This window comes from Pseudonaja textilis, chromosome 6, assembly GCF_049901715.1.
Source record: "Pseudonaja textilis isolate UNSWEBS1 chromosome 6, rPseTex1.2, whole genome shotgun sequence".
Classification (NCBI taxonomy): domain Eukaryota; kingdom Metazoa; phylum Chordata; class Lepidosauria; order Squamata; family Elapidae; genus Pseudonaja; species Pseudonaja textilis.
Genome location: NC_141995.1, coordinates 14,526,753 through 14,548,138, shown reverse-complemented (window position 1 = coordinate 14,548,138; position 21,386 = coordinate 14,526,753). Strand labels below are relative to the sequence as shown.

General features: G+C 43.7%; 1 protein-coding gene across 1 annotated transcript; it reads right to left on the bottom strand.

The window, feature by feature from the left end:
- Positions 1-2,401: 2,401 nt before the first annotated feature.
- On the bottom strand, positions 2,402-3,475 carry ATOH1 (atonal bHLH transcription factor 1). Its single transcript, XM_026697822.1, has one exon. The coding sequence runs from the start codon at positions 3,473-3,475 to the stop codon at positions 2,402-2,404; it is 1,074 nt and encodes a 357-aa protein (XP_026553607.1).
- Between the last annotated feature and the right edge of the window lie 17,911 nt (positions 3,476-21,386).

Sequence of the window (21,386 nt, the reverse complement as noted above, 5' to 3'; positions counted from 1 at the left end):
CACTACATATTTCAGAAATATGCATAGGATACTCATATCTCAGTTTCCTCATATTAGCCTTTGCCAACCTGGTGCCCTGCAGATGCATTGGGAATTCATGACGTGTGTGTGTGTGTGTGTGTGTGTGTGTGTGTGTTTTATCCTATCCAGGTAAAGAAACACAGCAAGACAAATCATAATGGAATTTTGTTTTTCTTTTTAATTTGATCTCTTCCTTTCTCAACAACTTTTTTTTTACAAAATTCATGGCAACCGGCTTTTGCTAATGTTTTTTTTTGTAAAAATAACTATAGAACAGAAAGAGGAGGAAGAAAAGGACTTGCATGACACTCAGAAATCAAGAAATGTCAAGGATTCTAAAGCTTAATAAAACAACGCCAACAAATAATTGTAAAAACCAGGCACAACAATGAAGCCTGATAAGTTTTGCTCTAGTGCTCACCCGCTGTTTGGTGGGTTCGCAAATGAGATTAATCAGGATCGTTATAAACATGGATGAGTTCAACACTGGTATAATCCAATTGGCAGTGAATTAATCGTTTTCTCTGGGGAGCTGCGCTCCCTTTCAATCTCCACCCCAGGCGGCTTCTAAAGTGCTTGAGACAAACCCCGCCTACCAGCCAATGTTCGGTTTGAAAGAAAGTTGTGTAAATAACTTTTCCTTCCCATTAACAGGGGAAAGGACTAAAGCCACACATTAAAAAAAATTAAGAGCAATCAGCTTCCATCCGCTTGAATTACTTCCAGTCTGAATTTGGACTGTGATGCCTCCCACCTTTTCCTCCCCCCCCCCTCCAAGGAAAATGATTCTCTCTTTCACTGCCAGATGTCTTTTGGCTCTCTGGACCAGCAGGGTAGATGGAGGAAGAGCCGACCAACAGAAAGAAGCGCCAACTATCTTGGAAGGAGCTGCCCACTTGCCAAAGGGATTCTAGCCTGATCCACATCGAGTTGAAAAAAAAAAATGTGGAAGGGCCCAAGCCCCTGTGAGGCGTCTTTCCAGATGAACAGGTGAATAATCACAGCTTGGAGATCAGGGAGTTTTCCTCGAGAGTAAACAGAGAAATAAGAAACACAGACCAAGCTCCGGGCTGATAGTTTGAGCAAGCAGGGTCCAACCCATAGAAGTTGATATGGCCATAGGAAAATCGACAGACCATCCAGTCAACTTGCAAGCCTTCTTAAATCTATTACCTCCATAGAGGCTGATCAGGGCTGTGACAGCTTCAATATAAGGAAGAAGATGCAGTGGAATCAGTCACACCGATATCACGAGAGTTTTCCCCAACACAAGTACTTATATGTATAGTACTGCAACTATAACTTGGATTGAGATCAATTAACTTTTGTTTTGGAATAAATTCCTTATTTGGAGGGGATCTTAACATGGTTTAAGCCCAAAGATCATGAATGTGTTGGTATGGAACAGAAAATTGGGAGATATCATGATTCTAAGACACCATAAGTGAAAAAAAGAATATTTACAGCAGCAGTTAGTTACAAGTTTTATGTGGTATATATTGGAAGCAGGAAAATCCGAGTTCTGGACCTATTTTAGGCTTAGAAGCCAACTAGTGACTTTGGGCAAGTCTCTATCTTTCCCCTGGGAAGCAGTGGCAAATACTTCTAGACAATCCCAGGGACTCCTCCCCAAGAGATATTCTCTCTCTCTCTTTCATCTCCTCCTCCTCTTCCCTCTTCCTGCTCTCTTCAAGGTCGTCATTCAAATACTATGTTCACACAACCCCCGAAACTATGTTTGTTAAAACACCAAACAAATCGTGGCTTCAGACACATGGCACACTAAACCTTGTTGTGCAGACTTAGTGTGTGTTGGTTTTAGTCGGTTGAAGAACTACTCTTAATAGGAAGTCCATTGTTTGGGAACTTACTGTACTTTCAAGAAAGTCTGGCCATACCTATGAACTTTCTTTTTTTAAAAAAAAAAAGTTCTTAATTTTGACTGGATCTCTGGAGCCTCCATCCCCAACTGTCTCTGATGATATGTAAACGAATTGATTCTAGCAGGAGAGTTCATACAGATTTAGCAATAAAACAAAACAGAATAATAGATGATTTTCGATTCAACGTCTAAAATACTAAAAGCAATATATATTTATTTCCAGACGGAGAAGCCGCACCGGGAGCGAACGGAGTCTCGCCCAGCAAATCCCTCAAACTGCGTCGTCGTTCGTAGTCTCTCTCCCTTTTTTTTAAAAAAAGCTGATGGGGCTGATCTACCTTTGGCCATGCTCTTGCTGCCCTCTAAATGCCCGGCACTCTTTTGAACATCCCGTCTACCAGCTATCCCCCGTGGCCCCAGCGGGTCCAGCTAAGCGTAGATCCGGAGAGCAGCCGAAACCGCACGCTCGGTCCTTCCGTGCAAAGGCGAGCGCGCGCCTTAGCTGGCCTCATCCGAGTCGCTGTAATGCGATCGAGGCGAGAACTCCCCGTCGCTGCGGTGGGCTGGAGGCGAGTTTTTTCTTCGCTCTGGGGGCTGCTGGCCAGGCGGCTGGAGAAGCTGGCCCGGCGAGGGGGCTTTTTGCCCCAGGAGGGCGCCGTCCGTGAAGGAAGGGAAGTGCAGCGGGTCTGGCTGCAAGGCGTAGCCCTCTCCTGTCCCCGCAGGCGATTCTAGAGAAAAACGCGTCCTGCCGTGGCCCGCAACCTGGGCCCGGGGCTGCAGCGCTCCTCCTCCTGGAGGGGTGCAAGGCGAGCGCTCGTAAGCCTGGGCGGCGGGCGGAAGGGAAGGGCCCTTGCCGCAGGGGGCGCCCTCGGGAGGCAGCGGGCTGTGCAGGAGCTCGGCTAAGGCGCTGATGTAGATCTGAGCCATCTGCAGCGTCTCGTACTTGGAGAGTTTCTTGTCGTTGTTAAAGGAAGGGATGACGTTGCGCAGCTGGTCGAAAGCGTGGTTCAGCCCGTGCATCCGGCGCCGCTCGCGAGCGTTGGCAGCCAGGCGCCTCTGCCGCTGCACGCCGTTCGGCTGGGAGCCCGGGCGGAGAAGAGCGCCGCCTCCGACGGCGGAGCAGGGCGAGCGGAGCCGCGGCGGGGGCGGCAACGGCGCCTTACAACGGCCGCTCCCAGGCTGCGGATGGCGGTGGTGGCGGGGCTGCTGCGATTGCTGAAGCGCGCACAGCTGCTTCCCGGAGGAACTGCTCGAACTCCGTCCGCTCGCGCGCGCGGGGCCATCGGCCCTCAGGAGCTCCTCTTCCTCCTCTTCGTCTTCCTCCTCCTCCTCTTCTGCCTCCTCTTCATCTCCCTCAGGTGTACCCGAAAGCAGATACCTGGGGGATGAGGAGAGGCGGCCCGGGCAGCAAATGCCCAACCAGGGAGAAGGGAAGGCGCCGCCACGACTCGCCGCCGCCGCCGCCTCTTCTCCCAAGAGGAGGTGGCCTTCCAGCTGCTGCGGCGGCGGGACCAAATCCCTGCCGCTGCCGGCCCAGGCATTGGGCGCACTCGGCGCGCGCAGGTGGCTCATCGTGACCGGGGGTGGGGGGCGGGCGTGTCGGCGACCAGAGGCGCAAAGAAGTGCCGCTCCTGATACTTTCTTTCCCGCGCGCCCTTTCACGACCCCCGTCTCCTCCTCCTCCTTCCTCCGCCGCTGCGAAGAGCCGTTTCTTCCCCGGCGGGCGCCTTTAACAAAGCCGGAAATCTCACAGGACATATAAGTGTCTACCCAGAGGCACACGGCCCGCACACTACCAGGCGTCTCCGGTTGCGAAGGGCGCTGCGCCCCTTTAAAAAGCGGCACGCGCCAGGGTCCCCCACCCTTGCCACCTCCTCCCCACATAGACACACACACACCTCCTGGGCGCCCCACCCTCCGTCTCCCACCCACCTCGCGCCAGTCGCGTGTCGACTCAGCCATTGGAGCCCGCGAGGCCTTGGCGCGTGCTAACAACCAATGGGCAAAGCAGTCAAGCTTGGGAGTTTGGGCTTTCGTTCATTTTTCCTTCCTCCCCCACCTCCTTTGGCCCGCGTTGGAACTGGGGGCGGGAAAGCAAAGGGGAGGGAAGGAAGAGGGAAGGAAGAAGAGCCAAGTTGACACAAAGGGTGTAGAAGTTTCTCTCTCAGAAAGAATTGCCCCGCTATTAGGTTAGTTAGGGAGGCCGTTTCCGAGCGGGCTTGGCGACACGAGTCACTTTCGTGTGTGAATGTGCACGAGAAGGGAGTGTCGGGTGGGGAGAGGGGCAGCTGGCTTCCTACACCTGCATGAGTTCGTGAGGTAAAATCAAAAAAATATGTCGGGCGGTGAGAAGGACCCGCGAAGGCGCGTGTTTAGAAATGCCAACAACGTGCGCGCGTAAATCTCCAGCAACGGGATTTGGCCTCAGGGGCGCTGAGCGGGTGATAATCGCTTTCTAATAGCTCTGAACTAAATTGGCCTCAAATCCACCTTTCTCCGCGGCTTCGGAAACAGAAGAAGACAGACAGGCGAGCCTGAGGCGTTTGCGCCTACTCTGGCGCGCACCGTGAGGAGGCTTGGCCAGTCCAAGCCCCTCATAGCAACTTTCTTTGGTTTTTGCTTTTGCTCTGTTCCGGAGGAGGCGGGATAGGGGTGGGAGGGAGATGCACGCTGAGCACCAAGTGCTTTGGGCTGACTGCTGCCGAGGCATATGGGATAACTAGTCTCCGCTCGGCCACGCTGAAGAGAAGCGGGAAAAGCAGCGGCTGGACCCTCAGAGTGGCCGCAACGCCAGATGCACGCGACCGGCGCGCGCCCTTCTCGCCCTTTGAAGTGGGCAGCATTTGCTACGAAGCTCGCCTCGGGGATCTCAAAATTTGCTCGGCTGCCGCAAGTACCCGAGGCAATCGGAGAAAGCGCTGTAACGCATCCCTGGGCTACTCTGCAAGCAAACCGCGGAAGGACGCTTTGGCGGATGCCTTGAGGTGAATCCTATGGAAACTAGTCAAGAACCGAATGTCTGTATGGAGATTCTCAGTCATCCAGGTCATGGTTGTCCCAAAGGTGCTTTTTTTTCAACAGGCAAATAGACTTGTTTGTTTTCCCTTGAAGACGTTTCGCTTCTCATCCAAGAAGCTTCTTCAGCTCTCTCTCAGAGCTGAAGAAGCTTCTTGGATGAGAAGTGAAACATCTTCAAAGTAAAACTAGAAAGTCCAGTTGCCTCTTGGGAAAAAAAAGCACCTTTGGGATAGTCAAGCACAGCTCTGCTGTTGAAGGGAATACAGTATCTTTCTCCACGAACGGACCCAAGAAACTGAGGGAGTCCTGAGGTCCAGAATGACCATGGGAGCAAACAGAGGATGGAAACCTCCAAAGGAGTTGTGTGATGCCAGAAGCAATTGACCCGTTTGCCCCTCTTAAAAGGTCCTTGCAGGTGACTGGAGGCACAGTAAGCAAACAAAACATTGCTTTTGGGCAGACATATAGTGTTTAACAGGCTACCCTCTTATTACTTTTAAAATAAAAATCTTGAATTAGAGCTGCTTAGACAAATACAGCTGGCCATTTTATTGCTTTTTATTATAATGCATTGCACTTTTCTACAAACCTACGGTAGTATTGCCAAGGGAAGCGACTCCCTCCCCAATATATAATTGCTTACTTGGCTGGATCACTGAATATTATACAAAGAATGGAGCACAGGATCAGAAAGGCTACTGTTTTTTGTATGCAATTATCTCTGTGTAAGCAGCGCTGTTCTCCAACACGCAGAAGTAAGTTGCCTAGTCTCTACTTGATATCCATTAAAAGTTGCTGAAAAGTTATCAGACTGAACCCCAATTTGGAAACACAATTTTCTTGGGGAGGGGGAGGATAATTTACTTGGGGACATATTTTACTTGGGGAAGAGCCCTACTGAATGCTGTGAGAGATGATTCTGAAGGCATCAGCATAGGGTTAGGCTATTACCATGCAACACTATCAGCTGGCTGAAGCAGTGGCTTTGTAAATGCCTTAATAACCTTATAACATTGATCAATCTTGTTCTATTTGTTTCCTAAATGCATGTTGCTCGCTCTATCTATCTATCTATCTATCTATCTATCTATCTATCTATCTATCTATCTATCTATTTATCTATCATTATGTCCAAGTGTTAGCTTGGTGGAATGTCTGTAACATATAACTTCCCTCTTACCCATCTCTAATTGCCTTTTTACAACCGTGTATTACTTTCAAATGTCCAGTTGCAATTTATTTATAATAAATCAAAACATCAGTACAGTTATTATTAAATTTATGTGCAGCCCATCTCATGGTTCGAGGCAAGTGTTACTGGGTAGATATCATCTGACTCCCCCCTCCCTCTTAGGCTGGCAAGCAAATTAGAGTCTGGCCTGATTAGAAATTGATAGCAGTCTCCAGGGAACACAAAGATTGTAGGCTAGACTGAGAAAGTACTAGCAGAACAAAACTACCCTGGAAGATGACAAGGATTGACACTTGACAGTTTTATTGTTGACAAGAAGACTATATGGATGTGCTTTTGAAGTCATCAAGAGTTGAGCATGACTAAGAGCAATACTTTTTAAAGACTTGGACATATTTCTTTTTGGAAGGGTGTGAACTATGAAATTTTAGGAGTTTATGTGATTACATGGCTAATCACAAAATTTTCTCTTCAGGATCTTCTTTATGAAAACCTCACCGTTCTCTATATTCTCAGGTTACTTTTGTCTTAGCATTAGGGCGTAGTCGTACTTTTCTTAGAAAAAGTTGAAGTACTATAATGGTAGAAGAAAAAGGGAACAGAAGGATAGGAGATAATGATTCCACTTGTAACATAAAGGAAAAAAAAGGGAGGGTCAGAGAGTGTGGATGAAGGAAGAGAGAATATTATGTGATGCTGATACACAGAAGCTTCAGAAAGATTTCTTGTACATTGGGGTGGAAGAGACACGGGAAGAGAAGGAATGAGGGAGAGAGAGAAGGAGAGGGAGGGAGAGAGGGAGGGAGGGAGAGGGGGAGAGAGAAGGAGGGAGAGGGAGGGAGAGAAAGAGGGAGGGAGAGAGAAGGAAGAGGGGGAGGGAGAGAGGGAGGGAGAGAGGGAGGGAGAGGGACTTCAATTGGAATTTGAATTTTGTCTCAGAAGCAGAAAAAAAGCAGTAGATAATAAGTGCTATCCACAAGGTCTCCACTACAACATTGGACAGGCAACTTGTGGTTCTAGGAGCTACCTTGTTTCTGGATGACTAACTGAAAGTTGATGTTGTTTCCTGCCATTTTGAGGCCAAGATCGTATGAAAACAGGAAGGTAGGTCGAGAAATGACTCTTAATAAAGAAAACTGTCACTAGTTTTATAATGGGATTAATCAGATAAGCATGGCAAACTTCATCTCACTTGACTAAGCATCGTGAAATCCTTGACTGAGTGATGATTCTAATCTCTTTCTGGAACAACTCTATCGTTTATATCTTTTTTGACAAGGATATAGAAAATACTTCATGAACTTGTATTTTATCTGAATTTGACAACTCGTGCTTTAGTGATTTAAAGTCAGGTTTAAATAAAGGACTTTTTTGTTATATTACATTACCCAATATTTCAAAAAAAAAAAAAAAGAAATTCACACAGGGTAAGCAATAGGTTTTTTTTTTTTTTACAAAATAATCTATGAACATATTTTCTACTAATGCTTAAGGAAAAAATGCAAAATATTTTTTTCATCTATAATTAAAATAAAAAGAAGAGCAAATACTGAATCTTATTTCACAACTTTAAAAAGCCATGGGAATGGGGGTAAGAGTACTGAACTCGTGGCATCTCTTAATTCAACAGAAATTAACTTGTTTCTTCTCGAGAAATCCAATTTGTTTCAACAAGAATAAATCCTAGTAGTAATAGTGATATAAAACGAGTGTTCTGAGGCCTATATAGGCCAGTGTAGAACTAGTGTACCATTGTAAGTTGGGAAAGTTGGACTGGGGTGGAGGAAAGAGAATAACTAGTATAGATTAGTTTTTCCATCCTAATGTCATAATAGATTCACTACTTCATTTTAGCTCTTTATTAGGTATATACTGTATATATCCTTTGTCACTATGTATATGAGCTAGATACCAAAGTCAAAGGCAGTAGGTGACTCTTGCAGAACTGGATTTAGTTCTGTTGTCCCCGAATAAGACAAGTGTTAGTGCTGAAGAACTCCTGGGGATGACTGAGTTAATTTGGTATTCAAAAATGTCTCTCCCCTTTTCCCTTTTCCCGGTTCTCATTGTATGTTCAAGCCTACTTGAGTTTCTTTTTTCTTTTGTTAGACTTGACCCTTTTGATGTTATTCAGAGTATGCCCTGCTACAGAGACAACTTCACAGGAATCGGAAATATAAGCATACAACCCAGGAACAGTCGCTGTGTTAATAGCAAGACAATCTGAAAGCCTCGAGATATACTTTTTACAAAAATCTGGGTGAATGAACTATCATCCAGGGAGTCAAAAGCATAAAAATGTTCTATTTCTCATTGTATGTATCTTGGTCTAAGTTGGAAATCTCTTCTGCTAAAATTTAATGGATTTTTCTAAGCTAAAATATGTGAAAAATAAAAGTGGGAATTGGCAAAACTTTCAGAGATCCTGGAACAACATACAACTTAGTAAGCCCAAATCAAACAAGTCATACAAATGTTAGAATCATATATTTTGTAGGATAACTTTGTAATCGAGTTTAACAACTCTATAACTTTACCCTATTATTCAATTTTATTTTGGATTTATACCTTAAAGAACATATTTGTGATGGACATGTACTAAAATGCAAGAACTTATTTAAAGAAGTAATAAGCAACTTGTTTAGCTAGGCCAAATTTGGCATTCTGAGCCTAAGAATGTTGCCTAACATTCATACCTTCCCCCAAATCATTTCAGAATTAAAATTATATTGTTCTATTTGGAGGTTCATAGACATTTGTCTTGTGAGGAGCCCCCTCTGGCTTTTCTTGGTCACTACATAAGAGATCCTAAACAGAATGTCTGTGTAAGGGCTGGATCTAGTGAGGCTGAAAATATGGTCATAAGAGATATTGTATTCATATTGATATTGGGCTCCTAGGCGGCATCAACAGAGGGAGCGTATCAAAATCGCACGAAGTGTTAGTACCACTTTGTACTGCACTGGTGCGACCACACTTGGAATACTGCATCCAGTTTTAGTAGCCACGATAACAAAAAATAAGTTGAGACCATAGAAAAAGTGCAGAGAAGAGCAACTAAGATGATTAGGGGACTGGAGGCTAAAACATACGAGGAACTGTTGCAGGAACTGGGCTTGGCTAGTCTAGTAAAGAGAAGGACCAGAGGAGACATGATAGAAGTGTCCCAATATTTGAGGGGCTGCCACAAAGAGAAGGGAGTCAAGCTATTTTTTAAAGCACCCGAAGGCCAGATAAAGAACAATGGATGGAAACTGAACAAGGAGAGATTCAACCTGGACATAAGGAGAAATTTTCTGACAGTGAGAACAATTAACCAATGGAACAGAAGTTGCCTTCAGAAGTTGTGGAAGCTTCATCACTGGAAGCTTTCAAGAAGAGACTGGACTGCCATCTGTCAGAAATGGTATAGGGTCTCCTGCTTGGGCAGGGGGCGGGGAGTTGGACTAGATGACTACAAGGTCCCTTCCAATTCTGTTATTCTGTTATATTATAGAAAGAGGTGAATCCTGGAAGGCTGGCACGGATCAATTCAAATCAGATAATATATGATTAAGTGCATAAAACTATGAAAGAATGGACTTGTCATAATATTCATGGAGGACACTGCTAAACATATGCTGTTATAAGCAAATAAGGAACACAATACAGTGTATTTAATGGAAGTAGTGACTATCCAGTGAATATCAATGTTATACAAATGAACACCATAACTGAAATGCATGTTACAAAATATTGAAGGATTCAGTGACAAATTGCAGGAGGTGCAAAACTCTATCCCAAAACCGTAAAGCCTACAAACTTGAAATTTGGCGCATATTTTCCTCTTGGCTTCTAGGTGCTCAGAGTATTAGCATTTCGTATATTATTATTAACATACTCTGATGCTAAGGAGTCCTACTCCCCCTCCCCACCTGAAAAACACAAGCAGAGGAGTTTCAATTTCAGTTTTAGTTTCACAGCAGCAAGCAGCTTTAATGCAGAACAGTTGAGTTAAGCCCAGAGGTGGTATTCAGCAGGTTCTGATCAGTTCTGGAGAACGGGTAGCAGAAATTTTGAGTAGTTTGGAGAACCGGCAAATACCACCTCTGACTGGCCCCACCCCATCTATTTTCTGTCTCCCGAGTCCCAGCTGATTGGATGGATCTTTTGTTATCCTGCACAGGAGAACGGAGCTGGAAAGCAGGCTAGTGGGGTGGAGTGGGAATGGAGACTTTGCAGTATCCTTCCCCTGCCACGCCCACCAGGCCAAGCCATGCCACACCCACCAAGCCACGGCCACAGAACCGGCAGTAAAATTTTTTTGAATCCCATCACTAGTTAAGCCATACCCAGGCTCCTTGCTGTCTCCTCGCTCACACAGCAAATACTGTTTCAGTTTCCCAACAGTCCTCAACTCTCTGATATATTGACAGGACATTAGCCAGATGAATACTGCTGGATGCTGGTAGGCAAAAGCAGAATTTTTTCTCTCCTTGTTTTCCTCCCCCCAAATTAAGCCCGGTCACATAGTTTCGTAGCGAAGCCCAGATATCCAGCTAGTATGAGAATAAAGTCTCTTTGAATTAGGATGGATTCTTATTGATTTCGTGGATAGACACGTGTATTTTTCTTGGTAAGAGAAATGGTTTCTTACTGCCTTTTTTCATATTTTCCCCAAATATCTGAGTGTAACCTAAGTTGTACTGTTTTCTTGTGATCTATCCAATAACTTTTTGAGATCAGCCACAGTCACATCACTAAATGTATTAACTCTAATGGTACCAATACTTAAAATGAAGGGGTACCCAGAATTGTAACAAAACTATGGTTAAGTCTGCTAAAATCACAAATCTTAGAAACCACATTATCCACAGATTCTAAGTTGTAACAGAAATCTATCATCAGATCAAACCAATTTTCTTCTTTTATTTTCAAAACAGCACGATACTGGCCTTTAAGCTATCCAGATACGAGTACAATATATGTATTGTGCAATGCGACTACAATTGGAAACATAATTTCTTGCTAAGCAAAGTGGCTGTTAAGAGAGTTGCACTCAATTTTATGATATTTTTGCCACGGTTGTTAAGTAAATCCCTGCTGTTGTTAAGTGAATCATGTTGCTGTTAAGCAAAGCGAGCTTTCCCCATTGACTTTGCTCATCAGAAGCTGTTGGGAAGGTCATACATGGTGGTCATGTGATGCTGGGATACTCCAACTGCTGTAAATACATGCTGATTGCAAGCGCCCGAATTTTGATCACATGATTGTGCAGGTGCTGCAACAATTGTGAGTATGTGCAAGTACAAGGACTCTTTGTACACTCCTTTCATTTGCTTCCTTTTTATTATTGCAACCCTTCTAGAGTAGCCCCATGGTGAGATAGGCAGAAAATAAACTGAACAACTGAAAAAAAAGGGATTAGGATTGGCTAATTTGACTTAAATATTTCTTACTGCAGGAACATATTTTAACCAGCTCTTGAGATATGTTATTTCATTGCTAAAAGTTTTTATTCTCCTAATGTTTAGAAAAAAAAGGACTTTCCTGTTATTTCTGTTGTTTCAGTCCTGCCCTCTGGTGGTTTCAGAAACCATTACTATATTGATTAAAATGGCTCGTCTGTAAACTGGACTGTATTAGCTGCATTAAATCAAATAATTCTGATTTATTTTGCGGGAAACTGCTTTATTTTACAATGTCTCAAGTAAGGCAAAAATGTGGTGATTTTATTAAAAAAAAAACTGTTCCAGTGCGGTTTTTAAAAACATCTCAATATGTTATAATCCTTAAATATTTGTAGTTTACACCCGTTTTTTTTGCTTAATTCAGGAGGCAATCTTGTGCAAGAATGCACTTGGGGCAAAAAAAAAAAAAAAGGCACAGAGGCACAGTTCTGTTCAGGAATGGAGAAAGAAAAACTCTGAGGATCTGGAGTCATTTTCTTCTTGGGAGTCTTCTGGCATATTTCCTTACCGCTTTTTCTAGAAGCAGCCTTCTGCAATTCATGTCCTTCCTTCACTCACCGGCATCAGCTAAGATAGACAGAGTAATGGGAGTTATAAGTTGGAGGCAGAGGTGGTATTCAGCAGGTTCTGACCAGTTCTGGAGAACCGGTAGTGGAAATCTTGAGTAGTTCGGAGAACCGGCAAATACCCACCTCTGACTGGAGATTTTGCAGTATCCTTCCCCTGCCACGCCCACCAAGCCACGCCCACAGAACCGGGAGTAAAATATTTTGAATCCCACCACTGGTTGGAGGGGATGGGTGGGGAAAGGATGTTGAAAAGCAGTATTAGTTATGAGGTCCTTGGTGCTCTTCATTATTTTCTTGCAGATGTTTCATTACTAAACTAGACGCATCAGGGTTAGTGGGATTTGCTCTCATTTTATATTCTAGCAACTTGCCTTGTCACTATGAGAATGGTCTTGATGGTCCCAGTAGTACAGGTAGCCCTCAACTTACAACAGCTCATTTTGTGGCCGTTCAGTTACGACAACACTGAACAAGGTGACTTATGACCGTAGTGGGATTCAAACTTTTTTTACTACTGGTTCTATGGGCGTGGCTTAGTGGGCGTGGCAGGGGAAGGATATTATAAAATCTCCAGTCAGAGGTGGTATTTGCCGGTTCTCTGAACTACTCAAATTTTCTGCTACCCGTTCTCCAGAACTGATCAGAACCTGCTGAATGCCACCTCTGGTTTTTCACAGTTACAACCTTTGAGTATCCCCATGATCATGTGATCAAAATTCAGGTAACTGGCTCATACTTAAGACGGTTGCAGCATCCCAGGGTCACGTGATTCCTTTTTTTGCAACCTTCTGACAAGCAAAGTCAATGAGGGAAGCCAGAATCACTTAACAACCAGTTTACTAACTTATCAACTGCAGGGATTCACTTAACAACGGTGGCAAGAAATGTTGTAAAATGGGGCAAAACTCACTTAACAAATTCTTACAGAAACTTATTTAAATAATCATTTAACAACATCAAGAAGCTACATGGTGCAGTGGTTAGAGTGCAGTACTGCAGGCTGCTTCTGCTGACTGCCAGCTGCCTGCAATTTGACAGTTCAAACCCCACCAGGCTCAAGGTTGATTCAGCCTTCCATCTTTCCAAGGTGGGTAAAATGAGGACCCAGATTGTTGGGGGAAATAGGCTGACTCTGTAAAACTGCTTAGAGAGGCCTGCAAAACAGTGTAAAGTGGTATATAAGTCTAAGTACTATTGCTATCAATTTGGGACTCAATTGTGGTTGTAAGTCAAGGACTATCTGTAGTTATCTTTAAATCAAGCAGTAGCTTTTTTCTGCCACAAAGGATCTTCACCCAAACCCTTCAAGAAATAACTTCAACTAATCCCCTCCTTTTCTTGAAGCCAGGCAGGGTCTGACCTGGAAAGTCCTTGGAGGTGGGGGGGGGGGGGGCACACCAGAAAACCTTAGTAGTTTAAACAAGTTTAAAATAAATCCAGCAAAAAGGCACTGGGAAAGAAAAGTATATGGTCATCCCCGAACTACCGAACTATCTTTGAGATGACCAACCTGGGTCTGTTGTTCTGCCCCTGGAGACAATAAAATCACTTTTTGGATGAAGCTGGGCTCACTGCAACCTCAGTAACAGAATAACTAGAGTTGGAAGGGATCTTGTAGGTCATCTAGTCCAAGCCCCCTCCCCAAGCAGGAGACCCTACAATGTTTCTGACAAATGGCAGTCCAGTCTCTTCTTGAAAGCCTCCAGTGATGAAGCTCCCACAAAATCTGAAGGCAACTTCTGTTCCATTGATTGATTGTTCTCACTGTCAGAATATTTCTTCTTATTTCTAGGTTGAATCTCTCCTTGATCAGTTTCCATCCATTATTGCTTGTCTGGCGTACAGATGCCTTAGAAAATAGCTTGACCCCGTCCTCTCTGTGGCAGCCCCGTAACTGTTGGAACGCTGTTTCCACAAAGGGGAATATTTGTAGCTCAGGGTTGAAACTCAGGGCTCCTGGGTGCTTTCTGAGGTTGGTTGTTTCCTCGCAGAGTTTTCTTTGCCCAATCGCGTATAGTAATACCTAATACCTAGTTTTGGGTAACAAAACGTCTGCAAGTAAAACAACTAAGCTCTGATAGGACGCTGCGTTTCCACCAAGCTTGCAAAGGCCTTCCCAGGCGGGGGCAGGGGGCGCACTCGGCGTCGCCCCTGGGCAAAAACCCCGGCTGGTTGTTGAGGGTAACCTCGCCCTTCCCTCCGCCTGCTCCGTGCCCACGCCGCGCGGGAGCCCGAGCGCCATGGCGCCGGGGAGCGCCAAGTCTCTGCCCGAGCTTTTCGCCTGCCGCCCCCTCGGGTGGCTTTTTGTGTCGCGGGGTTGTCCCCTGTGCAAACAACAGGTTGAATATTGTAGGTGCAGGTTATTAAAATGTCGCGTGGACAATGGTAGTCTGTGTCTCATTCGCCACACTTGACTTCCTCTTTGAAAAAGGGCGCGCTCCATGGGACGCGCGGTTAACTTCCAGCGTGAGGCAGTCTGCATAGTAGCAGCGCCTGCCCGGTCTCCTTGGCAATCGCGCTGCGCGGAAGGCGAACCGAGAGGACGGAGGGCCCCGCAGAAAGTTATTGATAGCCCCGGGACCTGAGAAGATGCCTTATTTTTAGGGACCCTCAAGCGCGCGATCCTTGACGTCTGATGGGCAAGAAGCCTGCAGCATTTTTTAAAACCAATTCCCTTCCCTTAATTAATTCTGAAATCCACTACATGCTTGGGGTTGGCCCTTGTTTCTGTTTTATTTCATAAATATGAGGGGCTTGTGAGTATCCGCCCCCAAAGTATTCCCCTCTCATGCCTCCCTTTTGCAGGCTGAAAACTTAAGGCAAATATTTCCCAGCACTAGTGTTGTCCCCAGTTTGGGTCTGATCCTGGTACCAAAGCCAATGATGGACGCCAGACACAAGGTGCAGGTTTTCTGATTGCTTTTTATTGGAGTACTCTAAGGAAAAGGGCTCCTAATCAAAACGACAAGAGCCCAGAACAAAGGATTGAGTAAGTTTTATACATTTTCACTAAAGGAGAAGGTGGGACAAAATGAGACAATAAGAAATATCTAATAAACATTTTTGTAATAATTCTACAATTTGTTCTATTGGTCTCTAGCTGTCCCTATTCCTAAGTCTTGGCTAATGAATGCCCTAGGAGTTATCTAATACATATTTGATTTGCTGCAGGCCATCTCTAGTCCTAACTTTTAGCTGAGGTCTGCAAATTGTCTAACTCGTGTTACTTTTATCAGCTTTTTAATTAGTTACAAGATTTACATATGCATATTTCCTGTGGATAAGAATTCTTTGTTCTTGCCAGACATACTCCACAATTACAGGCTTCCTGATTTACTTTCGAGTGTATTTATGACCTTACTTTATTTTAGCAAGACAGTCAGTCCATCACTAGCAAGGTTTACCTCATCGAAATCTGGATGGAAAGCTTCTCTGGAGAAAAAGACCGTAGAATAGCAGCTGAATCAGATTCGAGCTGGAAGGGACCTTAGAGGTCCTCTAGTCCAGCCCCCTGCTCAAGCAGGAGATCCTATACCATTTCAGACAAGTGGCTGACCAGTCTCTTCTTAAAAGCAAGTTTGTCGTATCCAGACTAAGGTCTTAGCTTTAGTAAATTAAGTATTTTTTTCAGAAAAATAACACACGATAGAATGCAAAACACATTTGTATTGCAAACTTTTGTTTACAATTCTTCTATTGGTTCATGGAGATTTCAGAAGCTGTGGGTATGATTAAAAAAAATCTACTTGAATTGATGATTTTATTATTTTTCAAAGGCAGCAAGTATCTTTGTTAAAATTATCTAGTCTATTCTTCTTCTTTCTAATTAGTACAATAGTTCCCTTCATAGCCCTAGAATTTTCTTAAATTTAAGATGAAGACGAATCAAATAGAATGATCACAGTCGTGGTCCGCACACCTCATGTCCTTTTAATTACAACTTTGTAATTAGGCTCGTGTTCGCTGGTATCACTGTAGTGCAAATGAGCTTTCAGACAATGATGTACCTCCCTGAATACCAACAAGACGCATTACTATTTAATGCAATGGGTGAATCTGCTTATACAATGTACAGAGGAGAATCTGCAGGAGGCTTAACTTTCATTTGCTGCCAGCATTGCCTCCAATTCAGTTTTCTTTCACTTTCTATAGGAAGTCCATGAAACAGTATTCTACAAAGTTTTTTTCTGCTCCTGTTGAGCCCACCTAGATATACCTTTTGCAGTGTGTATAATCTATACCAGGGATGTCAAACTCGATTTCATTGAGGGCCACATCAGGATTCTGTTTGACCTTGAGGGGGGAGGTGGGTGTGGCAAGGGTGGGCGTAGACAGCTCTACGTCACTTGTGTCAGGGGTGCCTGGGCCAGCCTGAGCGCTCTGCCAGGAAAAACGGGCTCCTGGGCTCCCTTTTTTGACTGTGACGGCCTCCTGAAACCCTCTGCCAGTGAAAATGGGGCTCAGGAGGGCCACCCACAGCCCTCCTGAGCTCTGTTTTTGCTGGCATAGGCACTGTGGCCTGATCTTCGCTGTTTCCAGGGCAGCCCTGCGGGCCAGATATAAGCACCATGTGGGCTGAACCTGGTCAGTGGGCCTTGAGTTTGACACCCCTGCTCAGACCTGTCCAATCTGCAGGTCACATGCAGCCCTGGACAGCTAGTAATGTGGCCCCACAAGATATAATTATTTATATTATTATATTATTTATTTATTTATATTTACACACACACACACACACACACACACACACACACACACACATATATATATAAATAATATAATAATATAAATAATTATATCTTGTGGGGCCACATTACTAGCTGTCCAGGGCTGCATGTGACCTGCAGATTGGACAGGTCTGAGCAGGGGTGTCAAACTCAAGGCCCACTGACCAGGTTCAGCCCACATGGTGCTTATATCTGGCCCGCAGGGCTGCCCTGGAAACAGCGAAGATCAGGCCAGAGTGCCTATGCCAGCAAAAACAGAGCTCAGGAGGGCTGTGGGTGGCCCTCCTGAGCCCCATTTTCACTGGCAGAGGGTTTCAGGAGGCCGTCACAGTCAAAAAAGGGAGCCCAGGAGCCCGTTTTTACTGGCAGAGTGCTCAGGCTGGCCCAGGCACCCCTGACACACACACATATATATAAAGGAAGCTTGTTATTTCACTCAAGGGGGCCCAGGCAAGCCAAAAGGTTGAAACAACTACGCTCGACTCATAGCAGTCTACATGAATAATGACAAGAATTGGGTAGGATAAATAAATATCAATAATAATGACAATAGGTTTGCAATAGCACCTACTGATATGTTCGGTATCATAGCAAAATATTTGGAAAGTGCTTGGATACAATAGGAATGAGACAGTTTTATGTAGTTAGTGGTTAAGGCATCAGGCTAGAAGCCTGGAGATATGAGTTCTAGTCCTGTCTTCACCACAAAGATGGGTGACTTTGGGCCAGTCATTCTCTCTTAGCTTAGGAAGTAGGCCATGACAAAATCACTTTTGAAAAACCTTGTCAAGAAATCTACAGGGCCTTATCAGGTAATCTTACAGAATTTGACATAATTTAACTGGAGAAAAAAAATAGAAGAAAAGAGAAAAAAATAAAACTGGTTAGAACTTCAAGTTAAATGTTGCATGACCCTGAGCAGCCCATATATTGCAATGGTAACTCTCTTAGACCTTATAACTCCTAGATGGATTCTCCTGGATCCGTAGGAATCTATTTGATCCAATTTAAATACCAAATCCAACTATAGCTATCTGGTAGACTCTGCGTAAATAACCACAATAATGTTATGTATATCAAAGATGGACCTTAAATTCATGTATTTCTGACCAATTAAATTTTTGAAGTTTTCTAACTGTTAGGAGTGGTACATTTTTAACGTATTTAACCATATAATATTTCATATATTCATCTCCAAGATTAAATTTCAATAACAATTTTCAATAAGATATTCATTATCAATACATAATTATTCCTTAAACTCCATTTTTGGTCATCATTAACAAGAATCTGAACTTTCTGTGGTGTATAAATTGCCTTTATCCTCCCCCCAAAAATCTTTCCAAAGTCATTTTTTTCTACCACTTTAAATACACTGCTCAAAAAAATAAAGGGAACACTTGAACAACACAATGTAACTCCAAGTCAATCACACTTCTGTGAAATCAAATTGTCCACTTAGGTAGCAACATGATTGACAATCAATTTCACATGCTGTTGTGCAAATGGAATACGCAACAGGTGGAAAGCAGAGGCAGTTAGCAAGACATCCCCAATAAAGGAGTGTTTCTGCAGGTGGTGACCACAGACCACTTCTCAGTTCCTATGCTTTCTGGCTGATGGTTTGGTCACTTTTGAATGCTGGCGGTGCTTTCACTCTAGTGGTAGCATGAGATGGAATCTGCAACCCACACAAGGAGCTCAAGTAGTGCAGCTCATCCAGGATGGCACATCAATGCAAGCTGTGGCAAGAAGGTTTGCTGTGTCTGTCAGCGTAATGTCCAGAGCATGGAGGCACCACCAGGAGACAGGCCAGTACATCAGGAGATGTGGAGGAGGCCGTAGGAGGGCAACAATCCAACAACCCAGCATCAGGACCGCTATCTCCACCTTTGTGCAAGGAGAGACAGGAGGAGCACTGCCAGAGCCCTGCAAAATGACCTCCAGCGGGCCACAAATGTGAATGTGGCTACTTAAACAGTCAGAAACAGACTCCATGAGGGTGGTATGAGGGCCCGATGTCGACAGGTGGGGGTTGTGCTTACAGCCCAAGACCATGCAGGGCGTTTGGCATTTGCCAGAGAACACCAAGATTGGCAAATTCGCCACTGGCGCCCTGTGCTCTTCACAGATGAAAGCAGGTTCACACTGAGCACATGTGACAGACGTGACAGGGTCAGGAGGCGCCGTGGAGAATGTTCTGCTGCCTTCAGCATCCTCCAGCATGACCGGTTTGGCAGTGGGTCAGTAATGGTGTGGGGTGGCATTTCTTTAGGGGGCCTCACAGCTCTCTATGTGCTCGCCAGAGGTAGCCTGACTGCCATTAGGTACCGAGATGAGATCCTCAGACCCCTTGTGAGACCATATGCTGATGCGGTTGGCCCTTGGTTTATCCTAATACATGACAATGCTAGACCTCATGTGGCTGAGTGTGTCAGTTCCTGCAAGATGAAGGCATTGATGCTATGGACTGGCCCACCCATTCCCCAGACCTGAATCTAGTTGAGCACATCTGGGATATCATGTCTCGCTCCATCCACCAATGCCAGACTGTCCAGGAGTTGGGGAATGCTTTAGTACAGATGTGGGAGGAGATCCCTCAGGAGACCATCCACCACCTCATCAGGAGCATGCCCAGGCTTTGTAGGGAGGTCATACAGGCACGTGGAGGCCACACACACTACTGAGCCTCATTTTGACTTGTTTTAAGGACATTATATCAAAGTTGGATCAGCCTGTAGTGTTTTTTTCCACTTTAATTTTGAGTGTAACTCCAAATCCTGACCTCCATGGGTTGCTAAATTTGATTTCCATTGATAATTTTTGTGTGATTTTGTTGTCAGCGCATTCAACTATGTAATGAACAAAGTATTTAATAAGAATATTTCATTCATTCAGATCTAGAATGTCTTATTTTTGTGTTCCCTTTATTTTTTGAGCAGTGTATAAAGTCCCAATTCAAATGATCATAAGGTTTCTTTGCATCTAAAAGTATCAGTGCAGTATTGAAGATTATTATATCAACCATCATTCCTACAATGTGTCTTAACATAAAAATCAACATTGATCCTCCTGCACAGTCTCTCAGATAAATACATTGAAAACAATTTATAATCATTATTCAAAAGAGAAATTGATTGATAGTTCTTAGCAGAGGTTACATCTTGACCCTATTTGGACTTAATGTTATTTTTGCTTCTTTCCAAAAATCAGGCACAACAGATCCTTGCATAATTGAATCCATCAAGTTCTTTAAGTAAATTTGGTTTTCAAATTGCTTATAACAGGCGTTAGACCATCTGGTCTAGGTGCTTTCCCTAATTTGATAGTTTTACCAGCTTTAAATATTTCAAAAGTGGTTATTGGAATATTCATGAACTGCTTTTGTGCTTGAAATAGATTTAGCAACTTCCGTTTCTTCAAATAGTCCTCCATCGATTCCAAAGAACTTTTTTAACTTTTATATAAATTTGAATGATAATTGATAAAGATTTCTGAATAGTCACATTACAAAGCAAAATTTTATTTCTTTCCTGAGTTATAGTTATCATTTCCTTTTCCTTTCTCAATTTATAGACTAACCTTTTCCCCATTTATTGGCATATTCAACATTCTTCTGTTTCACATATGACATGTTAATTTCCATTTCTTTTGTTCAAGCTGCTGACAATAATGACTTCTATTTTTGGCATTTATTGCATATATGATTTATGACAGATTACTTGGGACTAATGGAGTATTAAAATTAAATACAGTAGAAAGGTAATCATTTTTAGAAGTTATTTAGTGGTTCCATCATCAGATGACTCAACCAGATGATCCCATCATCCTGTCCATCTCCACCAGGACCAGTATGATAGTTTCTTCATCACAAGAAGCAAGAAAAATAGGCAACGGAAGCAAACTTTGGGGTGAAAGATCACAATACATGACCCCAAAATTTCTGCTCCTGCCTTCCTAAAGTAGCTCCTCTCATCTCCTGTAGAATTATTTATTTAGTTACCCACTATCTGCTACTGTCCACTCTAACCATTCTTATTTTTATGTAGTATTTTTTATTTAATACTTTTGTCATTCTTAATAAAACAGTTTTTTTAAATTTAACTTCAATGAGTTAATACATTTGTCACTTTTAATAAAGCAATTATCTATGTCTTATAATCTGTAGACTGGTACCTCCCAACTATGCCAATTTCAAATATCGAGTCTTTAACTTCCCAAATTCTCAGTAATGGCTATGCCAGCAGGGAGTGGTTTAGATTGTACCATACTACTAATCCCCCAATCTATTTGTCTTGACCTATTTTCTTTAATCGTGTTTTGATGTACCCATAAAGGTGGCTTGGGAATCAGCTACACCTGATCAAGTAAAAACAGTGGCAATGTAATGAGCCCACCAAAAGCTAGAAAGGCAATACAAACAGAAGGAAAGGCTAATGTCCTTAAAACTTTCCCAGGAAGAGGTTCCTCAACCCTTAGCAATCCTTATCTACACAGGACAAAACTGTCCCTGCTATCAAGGCATGC

What these genes read in the sequence shown, in the direction of transcription:
- ATOH1 (XM_026697822.1), bottom strand. Translation starts at nt 3,475, where the DNA reads ATGAGCCACCTGCGCGCGCCGAGTGCGCCCAATGCCTGGGCCGGCAGC.